General features: G+C 42.8%; 1 protein-coding gene across 1 annotated transcript in view; it reads left to right on the top strand.

Moving 5' to 3' along the window:
• Positions 1 to 12,487, top strand: part of LOC122816127 (vitellogenin-like) — a 278,394-nt gene extending 265,907 nt beyond the window's left edge. The window contains exon 6 of the mRNA XM_044088886.1: positions 12,092 to 12,487. Coding sequence (XP_043944821.1) covers positions 12,092 to 12,487 — 396 coding nt within the window. The remainder of the gene's footprint in view (positions 1 to 12,091) is intronic.
• Positions 12,488 to 12,726: the final 239 nt, after the last annotated feature.

Below are 12,726 nucleotides of genomic sequence, written 5' to 3'. Positions count from 1 at the left end.
TGGGAAATATAAAGGTCCTATAAAACACCCTAATATTGGGTGATTTCAATTACCCAAACATTAATTGGGAGAACTACTCAATTGGGAGTACTAACTCCCTTGCCCAACATTTCCAAGAATTTATAAACTCAAATGCCCTGGATCAACTGGTCAGCACTCCCACCAGAGGTGACAACATATTGGGCCTGGTCATCACCAACATGTGCGACCGGTGCTCTACTCTGGAGGTCAACTCCTCACTGGTTAGATCTGACCATAAACAAATCACTTTGGATAGCCACATTCTGCCCCCACCCCCGGACAAGGAAACCACTGTGAAAAACTTTTCAAAAGCAAACTTCACATTACTTAAGACCAAGGTGGAAAGATTCAAAGTCCCCAGGCTAAAGGATAACATTGTCCAAGCTGCAAAATCCTTTACGAATGCATTCTATGGGCACCTACAAGAATGCATGGATCGTGCTATCCCAAGCAAAATCAAGACTTACTCCTCCAAGAAAAGGAAACCAGTCTGGTGGACTCCTGCCATAAACAAGCTATACAATAGAAGGTGGAAACTAGTACAGAAAAGAGTAAAACCCCAAGAAGGAAGACATCCCTGATCAGTATCAGCAAGAAACTATGATCCCTCATAAAATCATCCAAGGCGAGTTTCAAAAGAAAAATTGCCAAGGACTCCAAAGATAACCACAAGGCATTCTTTAGCTATGTCAAGAATCTAAGTGGCAATGCTCAGATCTGCTCAGAGTTAGTGCAGAATGGTACAAAATACACTGAACCGACCAATATTGCCAACATCCTGGCAGACAGGTTCAGTGCAAACTTCACCCCCCTCTCACCCCCAAAAGGGCCCTAACTGTACCAGAAGAATGTAGAGCTCCTGAAATCACAGACACTCAGGTTAAAACAGCCCTCTCCAAAGCCAAACATACAGCATCAGTGGGACCGGACGGAGTCCCAGGCTGCATCCTACATGAGCTCAAAGACCAACTAACCCCTCACCTAAACACACTGTTCAAACTCAGCCTCTCCACAGGTTACATACCCATAGAGTGGCGCACAGCAACGGTTATTCTGATCCACAAAGGTGGAGCCACAGCAGACCCCGGAAACTAACGTCCTATAAGCCTGACTAGCTTGGTCTGCAAGGCTATGGAGCGCATCATCATGGAACTCATTAACAGAGACATTGGGGACCTCCAAACACTGGACCCTAACCAGTTCAGTTTTGTTAAGGGCAGATCATGCCTCCTAATCTTGGTGGACTTTTTTAAGACAGTTACCAAGGCTATAGACGAGGGAAAGGTGGTACACACAGCCTACCTGGGCCTCACAAAGGCCTTTGACACCATTCTCCATTCTGGTATTATAGACAAGCTCACCAGCCTGAATATAAACCCCTACGTCACAAGATGGTTGCCAACTGGCTTACGGACAGAACCCACATGGTGAGAGTTGTGGGAGCTAGGTCTGACTCTAAACTGGTTACAAGTGGCATTCCCCAGGGCTCAGTCCTAGGACCCCTCCTGTTTGGCATATACTTCTCAGGGGTACAGGCAAGCACAGGAGGACTATGGCTGACCAAGTTCGCAGACGACTGCAAATTAAGGGCTATAATTGACTCTCCGGCTGACACAGACATCCTCCAAAAGGGTTTCACTGAGACGGACACCTGGTGTCAAAATCATGGCCTCAAACTAAATGCCAAAAAGTGCATAGTCATCTCCTTTGGAAAAAACAAAGTACCCACAAACTACCACATAGGTGGTAGTCCCCTAAATACGGAAGACGTAATAAAGGATCTGGGGACCCAAGTAGATAGTAAACTCTCCTTTGATAATCACATTGCCAAAGTGGTTAGAAAATCCTTCTATGTGGCACACCTTATCACAAAAGGGTTCGCATCCAGATGAAAAGAGGTCATTGTGCCCCTCTACTCATCGCTCATCAGACCCATCATAGAGTACAACTCCCCATTTGGGATGTATCTTACAAGACACCTGCAACAACTGGAAAGACCACAGAAGTACCTCACCAAGAAGATCACTGGCCTCAAACAGATGCCCTATGCAACTCGACTGAAGAAACTCCAGCTGTACTCAGTTGCATACCGCCTACTCAGAGGTGATCTCAGCCTGACATACAAGGCCATGTCCAACCTAGAACTGATCGACATGCTCCACCTAAAGAAACACTTATCCCATCAAGTCACACGCTCTAGGGATCTAAACCTCACTACAACAATAAATAGGAGGGATAGATTCCTGTCACAGACTTCCCATGCTTTGGAACAAGATTCCAATCTACATTAGGCAGAGCTCCTCACTAACACTCTTCAAGAGAAACCTTGACGAGTGGATGGGAAACAGAACGTTTACCCAGTGGATCACTTCAGTGTCTCTGCTGGACAGAGGCACAGGAAACTAATCTAAGGAGGCAGCGAAAGCCAACACATTCTGGCTAGGCTTATAAATGCCTTCTGGCAGATAGCCTAGTACCTACCTATGAACCTATGAACCTATGTATGATGTTTAATTGGAGCCAATTTTATTGAAACAACTCTCAATGCATAAATGGTATTTAAAGCCAATTTCAATAAAAATACAAACATACAACAATTAAAGCACTGTTTTTGCAGGGGGTAAGTACCTTTGTATCCCCTCCCACACAAACCTACCTTGCTTAAATAGTAATGGTTCCATGACTTTGGGAACAGATGAACACCTTGCATCTAAAAACCTATAAATGTTCATGCAGCCATGTTTTGCAAACCAAGTAATTGTACAACAAAGTAAGAATGCAGTCATCTTTGCTCAAATTATAACAAAAGTACATTTTATAAAATCAAAATTAACCATAAAGCAAACAGAGGTGCATTTTTTTTAATGTTGTGTTTAGTGGTTATTTACTCAGTGATAGTAGTTTTACTGAAAATGGTTTCAATGCCATGTCACGATTCCATCCAGGACTGTGTACGTTTCTGTACTGGGTGATAGCAGCCCTTATCTTCAGTTCTTGGTTGGTCAGGTATCACTCAGATTATCCCTGTGATTGAGAAACATGCTGATCACAAGTGTTGCATGCCTACCACAGGTAAGGTTTATAGCAAGATGTGGCCCAAGGTTAACTACCAACTATCCAGGATGAAAGTCACAGTCCATTCCACTACTAATTAAAAAAACTGCGTACAAAAACAATGGCATGGCAAAATGGTGAGGTTGAGAAGCAGTAATACACTTACAAACATAAAACGGAGACAAAGGCCAACAGGGAAAGTGCTGACATACCGTGGGGTGGTGGGCAGTGGAATTATAGACCCACACAAAGGGAGGACACTGATGAAGATGGGCATTGGGCAACAAATGAGAAGACAGGGACACACAAAGAAGGGAAACAACAGCAAGGTGGATAGGGTGGGTATGGTTTTATGTGTAACACTGTCTGTGTGATACCCAGAGGGAGGTCATATAGAACCCTACCCATTATCTCCACGGGGTCATTCCTGAGATAGTTACTGCAGGGACAGGCAAAGATGAGACTCTGATAGCCACAAGAGTTCCTTTCTTAGTGGTTGTTGTGGACTTTCAGTAGATGCTCTTGGCAAGCTTGAAGGTGGCATAGGTCAAGTGTAGGAAAGGATGGACTGTGATGTGAGTGAACATGGGAGATATTATATTTATCAATTATCATCATTAATTTCCGTAGCAGCTAAAAAAGTCAAGAAGAGAACAATGAGTCAGATTTTGTTATCCATCACAACAGGACATAAGTGACGTGGAGTGAAGCAAAGCAAATGTGCTAGCAAAGAGATACTAGGGAAAATAAGTGAAGTGGAGTGAAGCAAAGCACATGTGCTAGCAAAGAGATACTAGGGAAAATAAGTGAAGTGGAGTGAAGCAAAGCACATGTGCTAGCAAAGAGATACTAGGGAAAATAAGTGAAGTGGAGTGAAGCAAAGCACGTGCGAGCAAAGAGGTACTAGGGAAAATAAGTGAAGTGGAGTGAAGCAAAGCACATGTGCTAGCAAAGAGATACTAGGGAAAATAAGTGAAGTGGAGTGAAGCAAAGCACATGTGCTAGCAAAGAGATACTAGGGAAAATAAGTGAAGTGGAGTGAAGCAAAGCACATGTGCTAGCAAAGAGATACTAGGGAAAATAAGTGAAGTGGAGTGAAGCAAAGCACATGTGCAAAGAGATACTAGGGAAAATAAGTGAAGTGGAGTGAAGCAAAGCACATGTGCAAAGAGATACTAGGGAAAATCTAAAAAGCATGATACAAAGGCAGCAAAAAAGGGGGTTGAAGAAGAAAAGAAGATATGGAGGAAGAATACCAGGTGATGGATAATTGGGTAGTACCAACAATATGGGACTGCTAACACTGCCACACCACAGGGTACTGTGTAGGGCCACCACTCTTTTTTATCTTTATTAATGATATTATCTTAGCACTCCTTAAACTCAAACTGGTTATGTATGCCCCTACCTCTCAACCTCTGCACTAAGCCAAACATAATGGGGGATGAAAGCCCAGAAACAGGAACAACTTTGCTCTTATAAACTTAGAAAGTTGCTACACTAAAAGGTTTTCTGTTACCATGCATGTTTATAGGATATGATTTCTGAAACTCAAATGTCTCATTATTTAGTAAATTCAATCCTCACTGATTTGCCAGAAAAACACAAATTTTATGGAGACCAGACTAAAATATGTGGCAAAAATCTGGACATTTCTAGGATAGGTAGCTTATCTACTACAGGAGGACTGGTTTCTGGCCCAGAAATTATAGTTTATTGAACGGTTGGGCAGTTTTTCTATTCCTTTCAACTTTCTGGTTTAAAACCCTGCGTTTGCACGCGTTTGCACTTATTTAAGCTCTGCTCGGCGGCACCAAGCTGAGGTAAACTATTACTGGTGCTAGAAAGTCTGCACTTCAGTTTTTTCCTTAGATCTTGCTAGCTCTTTCTTTCTTGCACTTCAAATAGCCCAGTCACTTTGCACTTCAACAGGTTTTTGTAGCAATTATTATAGTACACCTAACAGCCATCAGCACTAGTCGTTCTTCACGGAAATAGCTCCACTACTTAGTAGTTATGACCACTCCTCCTGGCATGATTAAAGGGCAGTTTCCTGTGCTTTCTCCTATTAACCTGGTACACTTGGGCATTCTGATGCAGTATAGCAACTGCCTAATGTACAAAGACAACCCTCTCCTCTTACCTCCCAACACTCAAGACTTGTGAGAGATGCACTTATATCACCAAATTGGAAGCTATGCACTCTCCAGCCAAGAATGGACTAGCCGGTCAAGAGGAGAAGGTCAACACCTGCACCACACCACATGGAACACATAGCCCTTCAGAACACCCACTATCACAGCTCTTGCATAAAAACACAACTCAGACACCCACCTTCATGAAGGCACTCAATAGAAATTTACCCAAACACCAGAGACCTCCATGACAGAAATGGATTGACCACAACAACGCAGCACAAACCACAGGACACTAAGCTCACCTCCACAGTGTGCCCCATCAACCTAAACCCCTAAGGCTAAACACCTTGCCCAACACACTAATCATAGGTGACTCAATAGTGAGGCACACAGATGTCCCACTCACTAGGTAACAAGGAGAAGGTAACAGTCAGCTGTCTGTCAGGTGCCAGAATCCAACACATAACACATGCACTCAGGTCATTCCACAACAAGTACAAGTATGACTCTGTCATTGTCCATGTGGGTGTGAATGACCTGAGACACACCTCCCTGGACTACATGAAAAGAGACGTGGTGGAGCTGTTATATTATGTGGCCCAGGTAGGTATGACACTAGCTCTGAGCAGTATCCTACCATCACCCAGAATGATACCGCAGTACAAACAAAAAAAATGATTGACTTTAACAATTGGCTAATGTAATTCTAAGGGGATCCAGTATCTGTCTGCTTGGGATGATATGATTGACAAACCTCAGTGCTTTGCCAGAAATGGCCTGCATCTGTCACTCCTGGGTTTCCAGGTACTGGCTGAGGCTCTTGCCACCCCTATAGTGCCTTTTTTAGGCAGTGTTCACCAGGATGCACTATTTGTGTATACTGTCTTGGGGCATTGCATCTGCAAGAAACCTGTCCTATTTGCCATTCTTTCAGTTCTAGAGTGCTGCTTGAAAGGAAGAACAAGCTAATAGTGAGAGGTTTACTGAAGTCCCTTTTCATTGAAGCATTAGAAGAAGGTCAGGGCACTTCTAAATTGACCAAGTCTCCTTCATCAAAGTCTGACAAATCTGGAGAAAGCTAATTTCCTTCTTCTGGCCAATCAGAGCCAGCAAGCTGACCAAAGTTGCTTCTCTGGATTTGAAGATTGTTGGGCCTGGAAAATCTCCATCAATGTATCCTTCAGTATTGGTGCCGATAGACCCGGAATTGGTACTGGTCTCCCCTACTTTAAGGTCACCTGTACTACAACTGGTTGGATCTGCTGCCCCCTCCTCCTCTCGGTCCTCCAGGAGTCTTTCTGATGATGATGTGGATTGGGTGGTATGCAGACTTTTAAGGACACCGGTGCTGGCCAAACTGCTATTAGCTCCAACCCAGAGGGATTCAGAACTGATCAGGACCTCCCCTTCAACATTGATTCCTTCTCTGAGCTGACTGGGGCTTCAGAGCCAGAATGTCTGGAACCTATCATAGTGGAACAGTAGGCGGCAAGACCTATTACGGGTTCTTCGGGCCTGATATCTGCTCAGACATCCTCGGTTCCATCTGAACTCAAGAAGGCTAGGAGCCAACAGTCTCTGGTCGGGTCCAGGAAGGCAGAGTTGGATCAGATATTTGTCGGATCCGAACTTGCCTCTCCAGGCTTTAGTGTGGGTGAGCTCGGCTCCTACATCGTTCTTGGAGCCAACTCCCTTGGTTCTGGGGATCCCTCTTTGGAGCTGGAGGTATTGTCGGATCAGGAGTGGGCGGCTTTTAAGGTGATGAGGAGAGTGCTGTCTTCACAGACAGCTCCACTCTTAGGACCTGACATTCTTCCCTCAAAGGCACTGGTGTCTGTCTTGGCACCACACCATTCACAGACACGCGGAGACCCTAGACCTCGGAATACCCCATCGGTTGAACCCCTCTCTTCCAAAACCTCTCCAGAATACCCTTCTGAAGACGTCCCTTGTAAGAGACTTTGCAAGAGGAAGAATTTAGACTCCCCAGAGGAGTCAGTCACTTCTGATGCAGACCTCGATGAGTCAGTAGGGTCCCCACGGTCAGCCTCTGAAGATGTCTCCTTTGCAGACATCCTGGAAATCCTTAAGCAGAGAGGCAGCTGGAAGTCCATCAACCCTTCTGATGAGGAGTCTGTATATCTGAAAGCCTTTGGGTCTCACCCTTCAGCCACTTGGGTGTCTCCGCCTTTCAAAGAGCTCATGGAATTAGTTAGTTGAAAGGCGTGGGAGTCGCCAGACACAGTGGAACCTGTTCCTCGGAGGCCAAACAAGTTTATGCCAGCAGCTTCAGATAAAGATTTCCTTATTAAGGATGTTCCAGTAGATGCTATGGTGGCAGCAGCAGCCACCAAAATGGAACTTTCTGAGACATCCTCATCTGTCCATCCCCTGAACAAGGAGTCTTGTACGATGAACAGATATGGGAAGTGCAAATTCTCTTCAATGACTTTTGCACTCAGATCACTGAATTATCTGATACACTTTACTAGGCTACAAAGAGATCTACAAAGGGAGATAGGAGATACTCTCCAAGGTACATTAGCTGCTGGGGTATCAGACAATGTTTCCTCCCAGCTCTTCACCTTAGACTCTGTGGTTAAATCCTCCATGAGGCTCATTTCTTATGCAGCAGGTGGAACAAGTAGAGCAGCAGATTCCGGAATTTCCCTGAAGAGACATTCCTGGTTGCATTTGTGTGACTTTGCAGGGTCCTTTAAATCTTCCTTTATAAATGCCCCCTTTGATGGCTTGTCCTTGTTCGGACTGAAAGTCAAGTACACACTAACCAGGTGTGAGCAAGAAGGAAAAACTCTCTCTGCCATAGAAGTCCATTTTTCTCTCCCTTCTGGACCTTATCCAAGAGGTCAAAAGGGAGAAAAAATGTGGTTCAAAAAATCCCAGTGAGCTTTTCAAGACACATGTGGTGATTCTTCCCCCAGGGGCAGAGGGGTAAGTAGTAATGGGAGACACCATCCATGCAGCAGAGGGGGTCCACAAAATCAGGGTGACAGGGATTCATTCCATGGTAGGCCCTTTCAGCACTCCTGAAAAGAGGCCCATCTGTCCATCTCTGGAGGCAGTCAGGGGTCACTTATCTTTGTACCAAGAAGCCTGACTGGAAATAAAAGACAAGTGGGTACAAAGTATATCCAGAGGCTACTCTATACCCTTCTCCCTTCGCGTCCCAAACATAAAAAACACCATGGATGTTCCTGTGATGCCCATGCCCTGACCCAGCAATCAAGGAGCCTCAATCCTCACCATTAACACCAGAGAGGGTGTCTCATATATGAGGACAGGATAACAAATACACACAGTAAAGTGCAATATCCCTTAAAGAGCACACAGAGATCACAGTCAGTCCGGGACTGGTTGCTCCCCTTGCTCTCCAGGTCCCCAATAAGACTCCCACTGGCACAGATATAGGGTCCGTATCTCAGCCAGCTGGGCAAGCTAAAATCTCCAGCACCTTCTCTGTCCAACCAGTGCTTCGTGTCCCTGCCCAAGTAACTGACACACATACTTTGAGATAAGAGTTTATACAACCACACAGACACTCCTGGGAAAGGCTGGCACAGGTTCTCCAACTGTGCCCTTATTAACCAGACTATACGGTAGTACCCTGCCACCACCCAGCTAATAATTATCAGCTACTCAAAGGCCCTTAAAAGGGTGTCCACTTATTACTGTGCAATATTATTATCCAATTGGTAGTATAAGTAAACAATCAAGGCTTATTAGGGTGACTTGGTACAGTAATCAATTCCAAATATAGCTAGGCTCCCTAACCTTTCTCCTTCTGTGAGACATATCTTGATCTCATCTCATAAGGCTTCAACAAAAAACTATACATGAGCAAATGGAAAAGATTTTCTTCCTGGGCATTAAGTAATCACATCAATTCCTTCCAGCTCCTATAGGTTCTATCCTTGAATTTCTAATGAAGCTATTTAATGAAGGCACAGCTGCAGCTACCATTTGAGTCCAGTTAGCAGTGATAGCCAATTTTCATATAAATAATTTAGCCCCAAACCTGATGTCTCACAGATTATGCAAAGCCTTCCTGAAGGGCACTGTTCTGTTAAATGGAAAAGCAAACAAAACGTCGAAGAAGCAAGGCAGACATTCAAACATTTAATATTCCAATGTCGAAGAAGCAAGGCAGACATTCAAACATTTAATATTCCAATGTCGAAGAAGCAAGGCAGACATTCAAACATTTAATATTCCAATGTCGAAGAAGCAAGGCAGACATTCAAACATTTAATATTCCAATGTCGAAGAAGCAAGGCAGACATTCAAACATTTAATATTCCAATGTCGAAGAAGCAAGGCAGACATTCAAACATTTAATATTCCAATGTCGAAGAAGCAAGGCAGACATTCAAACATTTAATATTCCAATGCAATAAAAAACAAGTGGGTACGTGCTTTCACATCCATATGATGCTTCATCAGACCTCATAATAAATTAATAATATTCCAATGCAATAAAAAACAAGTGGGCACGTGCTTTCACATCCATATGATGCTTCATCAGACCTCATAATAAATTAATAATATTCCAATGCAATAAAAAACAAGTGGGTACGTGCTTTCACATCCATATGATGCTTCATCAGACCTCATAATAAATTAATAATATTCCAATGCAATAAAAAACAAGTGGGTACGTGCTTTCACATACATATGATGCTTCAACAGACCTCATAATAAATTAATAATATTCCAATGCAATAAAAACAAGTGGGTACGTGCTTTCACATCCATATGATGCTTCATCAGACCTCATAATAAATTAATAATATTCCAACGCAATAAAAAACAAGTGGGCACGTGCTTTCACATCCATATGATGCTTCATTAGACCTCATAATAAATTAATAATATTCCAACGCAATAAAAAACAAGTGGGTAAGTGCTTTCACATCCATATGATGCTTCATCAGACCTCATAATAAATTAATAATATTCCAATGCAGTAAAAAACAAGTGGGCACGTGCTTTCACATCCATATGATGCTTCATCAGACCTCATAATAAATTAATAATATTCCAACGCATTAAAAAACAAGTGGGCACGTGCTTTCACATCCATATGATGCTTCATCAGACCTCATAATAAATTAATAATATTCCAACGCAATAAAAAACAAATGGGTAAGTGCTTTCACATCCATATGATGCTTCATCAGACCTCATAATAAATTAATAATATTCCAACGCAATAAAAAACAAGTGGGCACGTGCTTTCACATCCATATGATGCTTCATCAGACCTCATAATAAATTAATAATATTCCAATGCAATCAAAAACAAGTGGGTATGTGCTTTCACATCCATATGATGCTTCATCAGACCTCATAATAAATTAATAATATTCCAATGCAATCAAAAACAAGTGGGTACGTGCTTTCACATCCATATGATGCTTCATCAGACCTCATAATAAATTAATAATATTCCAATGCAATCAAAAACAAGTGGGTACGTGCTTTCACATCCATATGATGCTTCATCAGACCTCATAATAAATTAATAATATTCCAATGCAATCAAAAACAAGTGGGTACGTGCTTTCACATCCATATGATGCTTCATCAGACCTCATAATAAATTAATAATATTCCAATGCAATAAAAAACAAGTGGGTAAGTGCTTTCACATCCATATGATGCTTCATCAGACCTCATAATAAATTAATAATATTCCAATGCAGTAAAAAACAAGTGGGTACGTGCTTTCACATCCATATGATGCTTCATCAGACCTCATAATAAATTAACATCACTTCCTACTTTTATATACATCACATCCTGTTAATCAATTAGCTTCAAGTAATAGAATTTTTTAACCTTATCTTGTGCATTAATTTATGTATAAAAACTTTAGTGTCCAAGAAGCAACTAAAATTTTATTTAAAATTCTAAAATATATACATATTTTTTCAAAATGTATATATATTATAAAGTGCTAACGATATGACTAAAAAGCACTTACCCACTTGTTTTTTACTGCATTGGAATATTAGACGTTTGAAATATCTACCTTGCTTCTTCGTCATTTCATTTGCTTTTCCATTGGATACTTGGTTCGAGGAAGTCGAAGTTTACCTACAGTGGCTACATTCTTATTTTTGGTTTTATTACTGTTCTGTTAAAACCACCCATTAAGACCTCTCTACGACCATGGGATCTAAACGTTTCTACGACCACGGGATCTAAACGTTTCTACGACCACGGGACCTAAACGTTTCTACGACCACGGGACCTACACGTTTCTACGACCATGGGAACTAAACGTTTCTACGACCACGGGATCTAAACGTTTCTACGACCACGGGACCTAAATGTTTCTACGACCACGGGATCTAAACGTTTCCACGACCACGGGACCTAAACGTTTCTACGGCCACGGGATCTAAACTTTGTTTTGTCCTGTTTTATTCTTTCCCCCTTTGAACCTGCATCATCCTGTCATCTAAAGTTCTTGACATGGAAAACAATTATTCTGATTGCCATCACTTCTGCTAGAAGGGTTTCAGAGCTGCAAGCATTATCGATAAAGCCCTCTGTATATATATTTTATATATATAAAACTGTGGGTGTATGTGTGTGTGTGTGTGTGTGTGTGTGTGTGTGTGTGTGTGAATTTGGCTTGCGAATTGTAGACATGTCTCAGCAAGAAAAATCTAAATCTGGTTTTAAAAAATGTCCTAAATGTGGGCACAAGATGTCCATCATGGATGGACATTCTGAGTGTGTATATTGTTTGGGTGAGGTTCACCTTCAAGAGGACTGCTTGATATGCCACTCTTTCAGTACCAGGGTGTAGTAAATTGGTTGCTAGATGTCTGGTAAAGTCTTCTTTTCAGGAGTCGTTAGATAAGGACGATACCCAGGACAAACAACCAAAATCTTCAAAGACTTCATCTGGCTCGCTGCCGAAGAAAAGCTCATCAACCACTAAGGTCAAAGACAAATCATCTACCTTGGCACCACAAATATTGCTGATGGTTGTGTTTGTTGGTAGGAGCCGGTCCCCGGTTTTGGAGCCGGAATCTCCTACCCTTAAGTCACCCATTCTTCAATCGGTAGCTTCTTCTGTAGCTTCTTCTCGATTCTCAAGACTTTCTGACATGGATGTTGATCATGTGGTGCAGAGGCTTCTGCAGACACCGGCGCTGGCCAAACTTTTGTCGGGGTCAACCCTTGGGGCTCTGGAACCGACCAGGACTCAGCCTGCTACTTCCGTTCCTCCTCTGATCTGACTCAAGCCGGAGTGCTCAGAGCTGATGATCGTGAAACTGTCGGAGGCTGGCACTTGTTCTAGGTCTGTTGGTTCTGACTACTCAGACTTGCTTGGTGTCGATCGTGGAGTCTAGGGGCTGACACTCGCCGGTTGGGTCCAGGGACCATAATCAAATTGACCTTTTGGTTCTGACTTTGCCTCTCAGGGCTTTGGCGAGGGTGAGTTCGGCACCTCCCTCTGGCTCAGAGCCCACCACTT

Source organism: Protopterus annectens, chromosome 12.part0 (assembly GCF_019279795.1).
Source record: "Protopterus annectens isolate FY-2018-M chromosome 12.part0, PAN1.0, whole genome shotgun sequence".
Lineage (NCBI taxonomy): Eukaryota > Metazoa > Chordata > Ceratodontiformes > Protopteridae > Protopterus > Protopterus annectens.
The sequence above is the reverse complement of the archived record's forward strand: the minus strand, read 5'-3'. Positions and strand labels throughout refer to the sequence as shown.